Raw genomic sequence first — 12920 nt, 5'->3', positions numbered from 1 at the left:
TGGTCTCTACACCCGCAAACAGTTCGGCTGTTGTGGGAGAGATTTGGCATGGCGGAGGTGGACCTCTTTGCGTCCCACGAAAACGCTCACTGCCCCGCATTCTTTTCCAAGAACGAAAGCGCGCTGTCACGGAAATGGCCGTGCTGCCCGCTTTATGCGTTCCCTCCCGTCTCCCTCCTTCCGCAGGTGATAGAACGGGTGAGAGAAACGAGATGTTCAATACTGCTTGTGGCACCTCTTTGGAAGAACCAACCATGGTTCCCAGATTTGATGCAATTAGCAGATGTCGCCCCATGGCCGGTACCGTTGAGGAGAGATCTCCTCTCGCAGGCCAGGGGCTCGATTTGGCACCCTCAACCGGAGTTGTGGTCCCTCCATGTATGGGCACTCAACGGTTACCCGCTGATCTCGCAGTGGGAGTGCTAAATACCATCACTCAGGTTAGAGCTCAGTCGACACGACGTCTGTATGCCTCGAAGTGGTCGGTGTTCTCCAGCTGGTGCACAGCTCGAGGTTATTCACCCCTTAGTTGTGAGGTGACGGAGGTCCTCTCCTTCCTACAGGAGCTGTTGGATAAGGGCAGAGCCCCATCCACGCTCAAAGTTTATGTGGCGGCCATCGCGGCGTTTTCTGAAACGGCATCCGGTCAGTCAATAGGAAGGAACGATTTAGTCATCCGGTTCCTCAGAGGAGCTAGGAGGCTGAATCCTCCCAGACCTCCGTCAGTCCCTATGTGGGACCTCGCGGCGGTTTTGGAGGCCTTGAAGGGTCCCCCTTTTGAGCCTATCCAATCGGTTAGCCTTCAGCATCTGTCGTTCAAGACAGTATTCTTGTTGGCTCTCGCTTCTGTGAAGCGTGTGGGTGATTTGCACGCGCTCTCGGTGAGCCAGTCGTGCTTGGAGTTTGGGCCCAATGACTCAAAGGTCATACTCAAACCTAGGCACGGTTATGTGCCGAAATCCCTCAACACACCGTTTCGGGCTCAGGTTATTGCCCTGTCTGCCCTGCCGGTGTCAGGGGAGGATGGAGACTCGAGTCTTCTTTGCCCTGTCAGGGTTTTAAGAGCTTATGTGTCTCGCTCTGCTGCCTTTCGGCAGACAGAGCAGCTATTTGTCTCGTTCGGTGGATGTTCCAAAGGAATGGCTGTTTCGAGACAGACTCTATCCAGATGGATAGTTGACGCCATAGCGTTAGCTTACGCTTCCAGGGGCCTTCAGTGCCCGTTGGGCGTCAGAGCACACTCCACAAGAGGCGTCGCCTCGTCGTGGGCGTGGTCTACTGGGATCTCCTTGCAGGATATATGTATGGCGGCGGGTTGGGCCTCGCCGTCTACATTTATCAGGTTCTATAACCTGGAGGTTCCCGCCTTGCAAGCAAGGCTGCTGTCGGTATAGAAGAATCAGGGCCCTGAGGGGAATTCTGAATTCATGAGCGCTATGCGCTGCCGACTGTTATATGGGCAGTATTGCGTAAGACCCGCATTGCCACATTGGTCAGGCCTTGCCTCGGCTGTGTGATGTCATATTGCCGCATCTACGGATGCTGCTAGATATGGGACGGAGGGCTTTCCCCCTTTTCTGTCCCGGACTCTCTGTGAGTCCCTCAGGTGACTGTGCACTGTAAATCCTGGGCGTTGCTTCAGGTTTATCGGTGTGTGATCCCTGCGCGCACAGCGTTTTACATCGGGTTCCCGTAGCGTCTTAGCTAAGACGCAGTACGAGAGAGCTCTCGTAAGAGAACGTACTCGGTTACTAAACGTAACCTCGGTTCTCTCTAGAAGAGCGAACGAGTACTGCGTTCTCTGCCGTGCGTACGATTCACTCTGGTTCGCTTCGGCGATGAAATAAATCAGGTGAGTCAGCCTTTTCGAGCTCCTTTTATAGGTTGGGTCACACCCGTTTCGGCGGGAAGTGGCAAGAAGGGCGCGAAGCGCCCTTATTGGTCTGATGTTGCATCAGCCTGCGCTCGATAGGCTGTGCAGTTGCCGCAGAACAAGCCAATGAGCGAGCGAGCCGTCTCGCCTATGGCTGTGTACTGCTGCAAATGCGCTTTACAAAAATACAAAATTAAGGATAATTTTTTGCTTCAGTATTTCGTGAAAAGAGACTTTTCCCGTAGCGTCTTAGCTAAGACGCAGTACTCGTTCGCTCTTCTAGAGAGAACCGAGGTTACGTTTAGTAACCGAGTACGATTTCGGTATTCGGTTACAGTAGGCTACCACCAACTGAATCCTGAGCAAATGTGAATATGTGTAATTAAGCATAAAATTGCTTACCATTCACCACATTCTTCACTCGTCTCGTCTGGTTTTGAACATGGGCACGGAAACTGTGGGCCGTTTACACGTCATCAAATAGTTTTTTACATTAACAGAACTTAAAATTAAATTGTTTTTTGATTAACTGAAAATGTTAAGCTCTGACAAGTCATGATAGTATATTCAATCAATAGGCATAGTTTGTGTGTCATCCCAACTCAATAAAATAACAATTACAATTAAAAAGTCTAACAGTATCTCAGAACTTGATATTTTATTTCACAACGATATATAAATTTAAGTAATGACTAAAGGTCCTCTGAATTAGTTTTTAGAGTGTAGAAAGTAATCTCAGTCAATCTTAGGTCAAAGATGATGGGCTTTTGAAAAAAATAAAAAAAATAAATAAATATATATATATATATATATATATATATATATATATATATATACTCCTGCTGATTCTTTTAAAGTGCTTTTGGTTTAATAGCTTCATTAATTGCTTTAGCCTGTTAGTTTTAAATTTCTGTTTATCACAGTACACAACAATCTGCTTTTATTAATTGCTAGCATCCCATTTCATACTTCCGAGATCATTTGCATTAGTTATTTTGTTAAAAGGCACCAATTATAAAAAAAATACTGTGTATAAGAAAATATCTGTTTTCATTTAGTTTCACTTGATGTGCTAAAATAATTCAAACTATTCTTGCTGAACAAAAGTATTAATTTCTTAAAAAAAAAAAAAAAAAGTATTATCTGACCCCATACTTTTAAATGTAGTGTTCAAAATGGTATTTAATTTTTTCATTTATTTATTTTTTTCTATTTATTTTTATTAATTTACCAGAATTACTGTGTGCAGTATACAGCAATCTACATCTTTGATTGCACATTATAATGCACTGTAAAAAAAAATAATAATAATAATAAATCAAAGTTTTGAAGTTTTGAAATTGTTGGAGAAAGTTTTACAAGAAAACTCTTCTTGCCGTTTCTTTGTAATTTTTGTGAAATGTACTTTCGGAGTGAAAATTGTAAATCTTACACATTTTGTTTTTTTATTGTGTCCTGCTTAACAGGCCGATTGTGGACCTGTATAAGGTATTGTTGATTTCAGCCTTATTTTACCTGCCACATTGTCAAACCCGCTGAGGGAAACAGTCACACAATGGGAAACAGCAGGCCAGTGCCAAACTATTGCTCAGCCCGTGCTGAGCCATCACCAGCTCTCCCGCTTGTCTCTTTGATTAAAGTTCAGCATCCCGTGGCCGTACACCTCCACCATTATCTGTACAGTGCAGTGGTCCAGCATGCAGTCCACCCACCAACGCACTGACCGAAAGCTGATTACAGTTGAAGGCAATTACATAGTATAGACGGGATACTTTGTTTGCAAGGTTTCCCTGATTTCGTTTGGTGAGCCTGTCTTTCATGATGTGGTATTTGGAGGGATTGTTGGTGAAGGGCAATGTGAGAGAGAATAGCAGAGTTAGACTCTTACTAAGACTGAGAAAGATGGACTTTAGTGCTTATGCTACTTATCTTACTGCAAAAGCAAAACCGGCACAGAAACAAGGTGTAAAGTGCATTGCAATGCTGGAGAATCAGGGTAAACCATACAGAAACATGGTGTTTTGAGGTAAAATATTATTTTCTGGTCTAACTTGAGTGGTTAAAATGGCTCTTGAAGAAGCGTATCACTTCACATGAGCATCAGCGTAAAAGCACTATGAAAATACAAGCCTGTTTAGAATGAATCTAATTGTAAAGCTAGAAAATTGTTGCCTTTTAGATAGATAGATAGATCTCATTGTACTTTATAATGTTACAATAATATAAAGACTTTATTAAAAATGCATACATATCAATATAATGTATTTTTTATTTAGATAAATGAATTTATATAATAGAGAGGAATTGACAGGTTTAGCCTGAGCACAACATTAGGTAACTACATTAGATCCTAAAGTCTATCATCCTTGTGCTTTAATGACAGCAAACAGAGACCACAATGCACAGCCAATGTTCAGATGCCTGAAGCACTATTAACACTCCGCCTGTGATTAGATGGTGAAGAGGCGCTTCAGAGCACTTGACTAAGTTGTTCCAAATGTGTACCGGATGTACAAACCTATTTATTCAGCCAGCTGTATCAAAGGCTCATGGATTTCTCTTTTAGATGTAATGTTTCATCATTATGAACGGATGTTACATGCGTCTCCTCACAAGATACAGGAACAGTTTGGATACTTTGTATAGGCATCTGTGCAGGAGCCCCTGACCTGTCAGTCCAAATCCTCCACCTGGACAAAGAGTTTTGCCATGTAATTGCTCTTGAAAAGCTGTGGTTCTCCTGCAGTGAGACATGCTGCTTTACTGCTATCACAGATGCTTGTAATCACTTGGACCTGTTTGGCAACATCTGAAATGAGGTGTCTCTATCGTTTGCCCTCTCACTGTCTCTCTGTTCTTACATGTCTCATCTTGTTCTCCTGCTTGTCTGTCAGTCTTTCTATCTGCCGGGCCAGCCATCTGTCCATCTCTCAGGCTGCCCATGTCTCCTAGTGTCTACCCTGTTGAAGAGACCAGCTTATGTTGCGCTTCGGATGCTGCTGTTCTCACTAGGATTTTTAACTAGCTTAACCAGCAAGATTTCGGTTTTCAGTCACCTCAACCAGAAAGAACAGCACAAACATGTTGGTCTCTCAGTCAGTCCAGCAATAAACCAGCATAGAAATAGGCTGGACGTCTTTTCAGCAGGGTGGCTATTAATTTTCCTGTCTATCTCAAGAGTTTTCAAACATTTGTCAAGGACCTCTAACTGTGAAGATGTCACAAAAAAGTATAAAATATTAATAAGACATGTTGTTATCAAAATTAAATAATTGCATTTTAAACTGTCCAGTACTAAAATAAAACAAATGATTAAATTGTAAAAGTTTGCAAAATATTTTCTGGAGACACTGTAAAACACCAGCAACAGCAGTACATAAAAAATCTAAATGTTCTCTGTATGTTGACTTATTATTATTGCAAGTTATATATAATAATAATAATAATAGAGAGAGAGAGAGAGAGAGAGAGAGAGAGATTTCGGGGATTGTGGCTCTATCCTGATGGATTTTCTCCAACACTAAGGAAATCAGTTTAGGGAAGAAACACCCGTTTGTCTGCCGGACACTGATAAGGTGATTACAAACAATGCCCTGTATATCTACAGCTTCTTTTTTTCTGAGCATTGCACAGTTATGTCCTGTGAAGCACCAGAGCAGATCAGACAATGCAGTAGTCTGAAGATTAACATGCATGCACGTGTTCTGTTTTAGTGGCCTGAGGAAGCGTTTCTGTTCTGCTGATTGTTTGCATTCCTGTTTAGAAAATAGTATATCTCTGTCATTCAGTGAAAACCAATGAGATGAGTTGCCAAGCTATAGAGAATCCTCCAGTCTTGAGCCACAACATGTCTATGTTTTGGTGTATGGCATCCCTGTAGGCCGTCGCAAAGCCAGGATATCAAGTGTGTGGATCAATGCGAGTATGTGAGTGAATGTTGAGGTAGCGTTTGCCTTCCTCCTGTGTCTGAGGTTCATAAACATCATCTTAACGCTCTCCTTCATCCTCTCTGGAGATCCCAGCATACACTCTTGATCAAGAAAGGATGGATTAGTTGGTCTGTGTCCACACAATTTCATATATCAATTTCATATTCATATATCAATATATCGTGAGGCTTTTTTTATTCTCACTGTATTGAATCAATGCTTATATACAGAGACTGTACTTGTATCAGGTTATGTTATATCATATATATATATATATATATATATATACACACATACATACATACATACATGAGTTTTAACATTTTAACATTTTAACATAAGATGTTGTCATATATTCCTGATTTTATATCCTTGTGGGGACAACTGGACCCCAGAAAGTAGCATGTGTGTGCTTTAAAATAGTTCAACTTTTTCCAATCAGTACATAAAACATGTAAATGATAATAAAATATATTTTATTGCATCATATTAAATAATCTATATTATTCAATACTTATTAAATGAACACTAATCATTTTAATATTTATTATTAAAAGGTAATAAGAATATAAATATAACAGTTTAAATATTTATTCGAATTTGTAAATCATTTTGAATAATAATTATTGTTTTGGTAATTATAATGTACATAATATATGGTTCTTTGTTTATTTAAATGTAATGAAGTAGTTAAGTATTGAAGTGTTTGTTTATTATAAATAAATATTCCTATTATGAAATAATAATTAGTAATGAGTATTTAATAACATTCACATACTGTACACGTGTGTAAACAGTATTTATGTTATTAAATAATATATAAAACACATATATTTAGAATATAACAATAGAGCCCCTATAAACTTCTACTAAGCCTGGATATGTATACTGTATATAGTGTGGAATATTGTGGCTATGCTTTCCTTCTGTGGTTCAAAGGGTTCATAAACATCATCTTTACAGTCTCCTGGTTGTTTTCCAGAGATGCACTATAGATCAGGAAGGAAATATCGACTAATTTGCTCTCTGATGCCTTGGACATGTTGTGATTGGCAGATGTAGTGTCAGCTTATGTGCATTATGGGATCAGCATAATGATGTACTTGTACTGCTGTATTGTTGTTCTCATTCATAAGGGACTGAGTTTGCAAGACTTTTTTTCCAAATTCAAATTATCCTCACTAACAGGAACTGTGTCTTTTGTGTCTCTTTTAGGATCTCGAGGTTCGTACAGCAGTCAGCACACTCACCCAGGCCCCGAACTGAGGCCCCTGCAGTCCCCCGAGCATCACATCGATCCCATATATGAAGATAGAGTTTACCAGAAAGTCCCCATGAGAAGCTTGAGCCAGAGCCAGGGAGAAGCACTCCCTCCAGGCCATACTGGAACCTACCGGAATAACACGGGTAAAGTTTACCCACACTCTCTCTGTGTGTGTGAGCGCTGAAGTGTGTTAATCCCCAATTTACCAACCTTCAGGATTTCTGCTAGTTTTGCCAGTTTTGTTGCTGCTATTTTTAGTCGCTTACATCTCAATGAGAAAGTGTAGTAGTGTGAATTCAGCTCAGGAGGGTGATTACAAAGTCATACTGATATATCACGATTCTTTTACATTTAGTTTGTCAATAATTAAGGTCCTTGTCTTGATGTTCATTCATTTAATCATGCATTCATTCATTCATTCATATTTGTAAAGAATTGCAGTCTTATACTGGATGAGCTTTATATTCTATGGTATAATATAAATACTGTAGTATAAATTTTATTTATTTAGTTTATGAAATATAAATGTTACTGTTTTTAATCATTACTTAGAATAATTGCACACACGCATATCCACACACATATGCAGTTACACGTCAGTCATTTCCAGTTATTTAACAGTGTGCCATGTTATTTATTAATGTGAATAATTATTAAAATATGAGCAAAAGCTATACCAATAAATTGTAATATATATTTATATTTATAAAAATAATTGTTAGTCTTAGTTTAATATTAAATAAACTAAATACTACATATAAATTCTAAATATACTACAGTATTTATTTATTTATTTATATATAGTTTATTATCTATAAATATTCATTATTTTCTTGACAAATAATATAATATAATATATAATCCATATATAATAATATAAAATTGTATTATATATAGTATATATATATATATATATATATATATATATATATATATATATATATTCAGTAATTCAACAATAATTTAACATTAAAGTTAATTATTCATGAATTTTTTTTAAATAGGAGTAAATTATTCAATAAACAACATCAAGTGTTTTTTTCAGGTTTTTCTAAAAATGTTTTTGTGTCTGATTACCTGACATGGCTCTGTGTTGAACAAAAGGCATCTGTGCAAATTGAAACTAAGTAATGCAGCTTTTTAGTAGCAAAATTGTTTCATTGATTGGATCGCAATTGTAGCGTTGACACTGTAAGTTGAAGTATGTTTAAAAAAAAATAGAAATTATAATTTTGATTGGATTTGTTTGTTTTTAGAGAGTGTGAAGTGATGTGGAGCTGTAAATCAACACCTTATAATGTCAGCGATCCAATCAGAATCCGTAGTTGAATATTATGTGTGAGTGTGAAGGGAATGCAGTGTGAGTGTGGAAGGATGCAGCATGACAGGATCTCATGGCAGCCCTGGAGCAAAAATGTTACAGTGTGACACTCACCTGGCTTAGTTGTACCGATAAAATCTATACGGTCTGTTTTAATTGGGGTCTGTGGTGGGAATTTCCTGTGCTTGCTGCAGTCTTGCCATGACCTTTGAGAGTTTATAATGAATCTCAGGAACTTTATTCCTTTTCAAAATTGTTGCCTCTGCCTAATGGTATGGCAGCATCAGCAGACTGTTGGAAATTATGCTCCGTCTCTTCTGGCTTTCTCGGCTCTTAGCTCTCACAAATCACAGTCCTTTTATAATCTCACACTCAAGATGTTACTGTGCTTCAAAAGGAAAATTGAGAGCATTGGCTTGCTTAGATAAACAAAATAGAGCAAGGGCAGTTCTGTCTCTTATTCCCCTTGAATAGAGCTTAAATAGAATTAAACGAGTAAATGAAGTGGTTTTCTGTCTGTAGCTAAAGGTCGACTAAAGCTCAAGTGCCCGTCTGATACATGACTCAAACTAAAGCTATTGACACTCTTAAGGAACTGAATTTAAGACATTATATAATCCTGCCTGAGCACTTCTATAAAAAAATTCAAATGCATAATGTATAAGTTTCCAGTATGAGTTGTGGCATTTTTGCTCATTACTGCTGTATTTTTATTTACATTTTTTCATTACAGTCTGTGTCGCTAATCAAGCTCTATCTTCGACTGGAGACCTCGGTGTACTCGCACTGAAACATGGTTCACTATGGAACCATTTTCACATGTGGAAAATGGCCCAGAAATGGCTGTATACCAATTGAAATTGCATGTAAGAATATGAGGGCCCCAAAAGTCTTTGAATGACTTGACAGCATATCAAACTTCTGCTAAAACACCTTTTCAGTTTTGATCACTTGCAGGCTGTTTGCGAACTGCATGTCAAACGTAGCTTAGCCACCTCTGAACTGCACATTGCCTTTCTGTTGCATTTTTTAAAGCCTTTGTCATTTTATCTTAAAGAGGGAATGAAAGTCCTCTGCAAGAGCTGTAGAAATATTTATGAATATAAAAACCTGTTGGCTGCTTTCTGTCTCTCCTTTTCTCTTATTGCACAGTTGGCAAATGATCAAATCAAGTCAGTCAAAATTGGAGCAGTGCAGTCGCACCCCGATAAAAAACAGCCATTTTCCAGCCAGCAGATTTCAGCTGTGGCTTGAGGTGTCTGAAACTCTACGATAGCATTCAAAGTGACATTGAGATGCCTAACAAAGTCTCAAAATGCCTAGAGTCTCATGAACAAAGCTCAACTTTTTGGATTTTATGTGATCAAGCTCGGCTCCCCAATACAGCACTTGAAAGTGAGATATGGTTTTATGAAAAGTCGCTAATGAGGATGCATGCGATCTTTGATGTCACGTCATTGCTCACTCTGTCTGAGTGCATTGACCTCACTATTCTCACCGTCTCTGTACTCTTCCTCCCAGTTGCATTGCTTCCCCTTGCTAATTGGCTCATTTGACCCGCAGATGAAGTACAGGGCTAATGACGATATTAGAAGCCGTCACAGATACACCACTAACATGTAGCAGCTGTGTTCTTATTACAGCTCTGTCATTCAGTGCAGGAGAGATAAAGAGAAAGATTTATGGTCTTATTTTGTAGGGACAGATGACATTGTTTGGAAGACTGTCCTGCCTGAGATCCTCAGGTGGAAATGATTCGACCATTTAGTGCAGTTCAGGGCCAATACCATCACGAGCAGTTTAGACAGACTGAGAGGTCGACCGCTGGGCAGTTTTCTCCTATGAAATGTTTTTAGTCTTATAATTTTTGTGGGGGGGGGGGGGGGGGGTGGGGGGGCACTGCAGTCATTCTGTCTCTTGGTGCAGTGCCTTGCATGATGTCTTCTGTTCATGCAAGGAAAGCACTGGCTCATTCCAACAAAATGCCATTAAAGTCCATTTGAGTTTTCAAATTGTATATTTATGAAAAAAAAGGAGAGAAAGCATATAAATGATCTCTAAGAGAAGCATCATGCTGAAAGGCTTTTATGGGTGAATCTTACAAAAACTGACAGAAACACATCTGGGTGACTTCACCAAATAATAAAATATTTTATCACTATATGTTTATTCTACAGATTTTTTTATTTTTATTTTACAGTGATTTCTTATATAATACACATTAATGTAATAATTAATTTAATTTAAAAATGATGTCTCACCAAAGCTGCAAAAAAATGCAATAAAAAAGTGTAATATTGTGAAATACAAGTAATGTATTCCTTTGATGATAAAGCTCAAATGTCAGCATCATTACTAGTCTTCAGTGTCACATGAACCTTCAGAAATCATTCTGATATGCTGATTAGTTTTTTATTGTATCATTTGAAATATCTGTGCTACTTAATATTACAATACTTGTGACGATATATATATATATATATATATATATGTGTGTGTGTGTGTGTGTGTGTGTGTGTGTGTGTGTACATTTTATTAGTTTGGCCCATTATGGATTCCCTGTAATGCTGATTCCTTTCAAGTACATTATTCATCATAAGTTTGCCTGTCCGGGAATCAAATATAATCTTGCACAAAGCTCCAGATAATGTGAATGTGATTAAGCTCCACATGGCCTTTCATTCTGCTGCTGCACCACTGCATGATTTTTTGTTCATTTCCAGCTCTGAAATTCAAACTTCATGAAGTTAATTAGGCTTTGTGTGAGAGCGACTGGAAGAGCAGCGTATGCGGCTAAGAATATGCTGAAAAGACTAATTTTGGAACCAAGCAATGAATTAACCCAAGTTTGAGGGAAGTGTTGTATCAAATGCTGATGGAGCTTTCCTGCTCACATCCCTCTATAAGTGACCATGCTTTTTTTGCAGAACAGGAGACAGGCTACCAAAACAGTGTGCTTTTGGCTGCATTTTATCATACAAGATGACTAATATGACAAAGTGGAGCATTAAACTATCAAGTGCGTTTCCTGAATCTGTGTCATCTGTAGAAAAATGGGCCATAATACTGCCGATGAGAGCTGCTGGATGTCTTCTGAAAACAAAAAGATGAAGGAACCACAATATTACCTCAGTTGTTACGCAAAACCTCGGTTTGACAGTCTAAAGCAACACTTGAGGCTGAAGTGGAAAAGTAAGGGAGAGTATTTCAGCCGTTGTGAAGTATGGTTGGAAGAGAAGAGCAGAATGCACTCTTTCGATATTTATTGGGTGCTTATCGACTTACAACTCTACAAGATTGCTATAAAATCAATCTGTTCGTAGAGGACCAACAAAATCATCTTTATCAGACCATGAAAATACAGTCCGTTGCCAGAATTCTACCTGCTGGTCTGCAGCCTCACATTTGTAATATCTGTGCTTTATTTAAAATGTAACATTGTGTTTTTGCTGAGCTTTCAGGATGTATTAATTGCTCACTGAACTCACATACAGTATGATAATATGTGGAGATCAGCAGTAAATTCCCCATTGAGAGGCTCAGTTTAACTTGTACCTGAATATAGCAGCCTGTTCCAGTTATTATATAAGATGAAGAACCTACAATATGTCTACTTTGACTTTTCTTCTGAGATGTTCTTTTCCCTTACTAGATGGACAAAAGAAAAGGGAGCTTCACATTAGTTTTTATTGTACAGCATATAAATTGAATTTGTAAACATATAGGGCCTACTTTATTCTGTGGTGCTGAATGTAATGGGAGTTTCCTCTTTGTTATATTTACATTTACATTTATGCATTTAGCAGATGCTTTTATCCAAAGCGACTTACAGTGCATTCAGGCTATACATTTTTCTTTATATATTCATTTTAAATATATTTTGTAGGTATGTGGTCATTTCACTTTAGCTAGATTAAAACTGAGCTTGAATTGAGCGGTAATATGAAATGTAGAGAGTAACACCCTTTTAGAATGTTACATGCACTAGTAATACCTAGAAGGTATTCCTCAAGTCATCAATATTAATAATTTATGTAAATAAAGTACTGAATTATCTGCCCAAATGAAGAGTGCAAAGAACAGACTGGCCCAACGAAAATTTTATTTTAGTGATAGTTTGTGCAATATGTATATTAAATATATGAATATATTCAGCATATATGTTCAATATTTAATAATAATTATTCATGGAATATAATTTTTAAATATATAAATTTATACTATATATAGCATCTAAAATATTTTATTGTATATTTGTAAATAAAAAAAAAAATTTTGCAAGCTTGTACATTAAGCCATTTTTTTTTTCATTTTTTAATCTTTAGCATGTATTGCATTTTATTAAATTAATACAGTTAATAATAATAAAAAAAATTATGAATTAAATAAAATAAAGTTCAATGCATTTTATAGCATAATAATTTTGTTTTTTAAATTATTACATTTTTACATTTTGTTGTTAATGTTATTATATGAAAAGTTGTGTCCTTTTCTCCTAATAGTTTATTATATTTTTAATATTATATTATTTGT

At 37.6% G+C, this 12920-nt stretch overlaps 1 protein-coding gene across 4 annotated transcripts in view; it reads left to right on the top strand.

Annotated features, from left to right (window-relative positions):
- The window catches only part of LOC132123991 (catenin delta-2-like), a 316895-nt gene that overhangs the window by 183144 nt on the left and 120831 nt on the right, over positions 1 to 12920 (top strand). For all 4 annotated transcript variants that reach the window (XM_059534705.1, XM_059534706.1, XM_059534704.1 and 1 more), the window contains one exon: positions 7018 to 7209. In XM_059534705.1, coding sequence (XP_059390688.1) covers positions 7018 to 7209 — 192 coding nt within the window. The remainder of the gene's footprint in view (positions 1 to 7017; positions 7210 to 12920) is intronic.

The sequence above is a fragment of the Carassius carassius genome, chromosome 42 (genome assembly GCF_963082965.1).
Source record: "Carassius carassius chromosome 42, fCarCar2.1, whole genome shotgun sequence".
In the NCBI taxonomy this organism is placed as follows: domain Eukaryota; kingdom Metazoa; phylum Chordata; class Actinopteri; order Cypriniformes; family Cyprinidae; genus Carassius; species Carassius carassius.
Note: the sequence above shows the minus strand (reverse complement) of the source record. Positions and strands in the feature narration are given on the sequence as shown.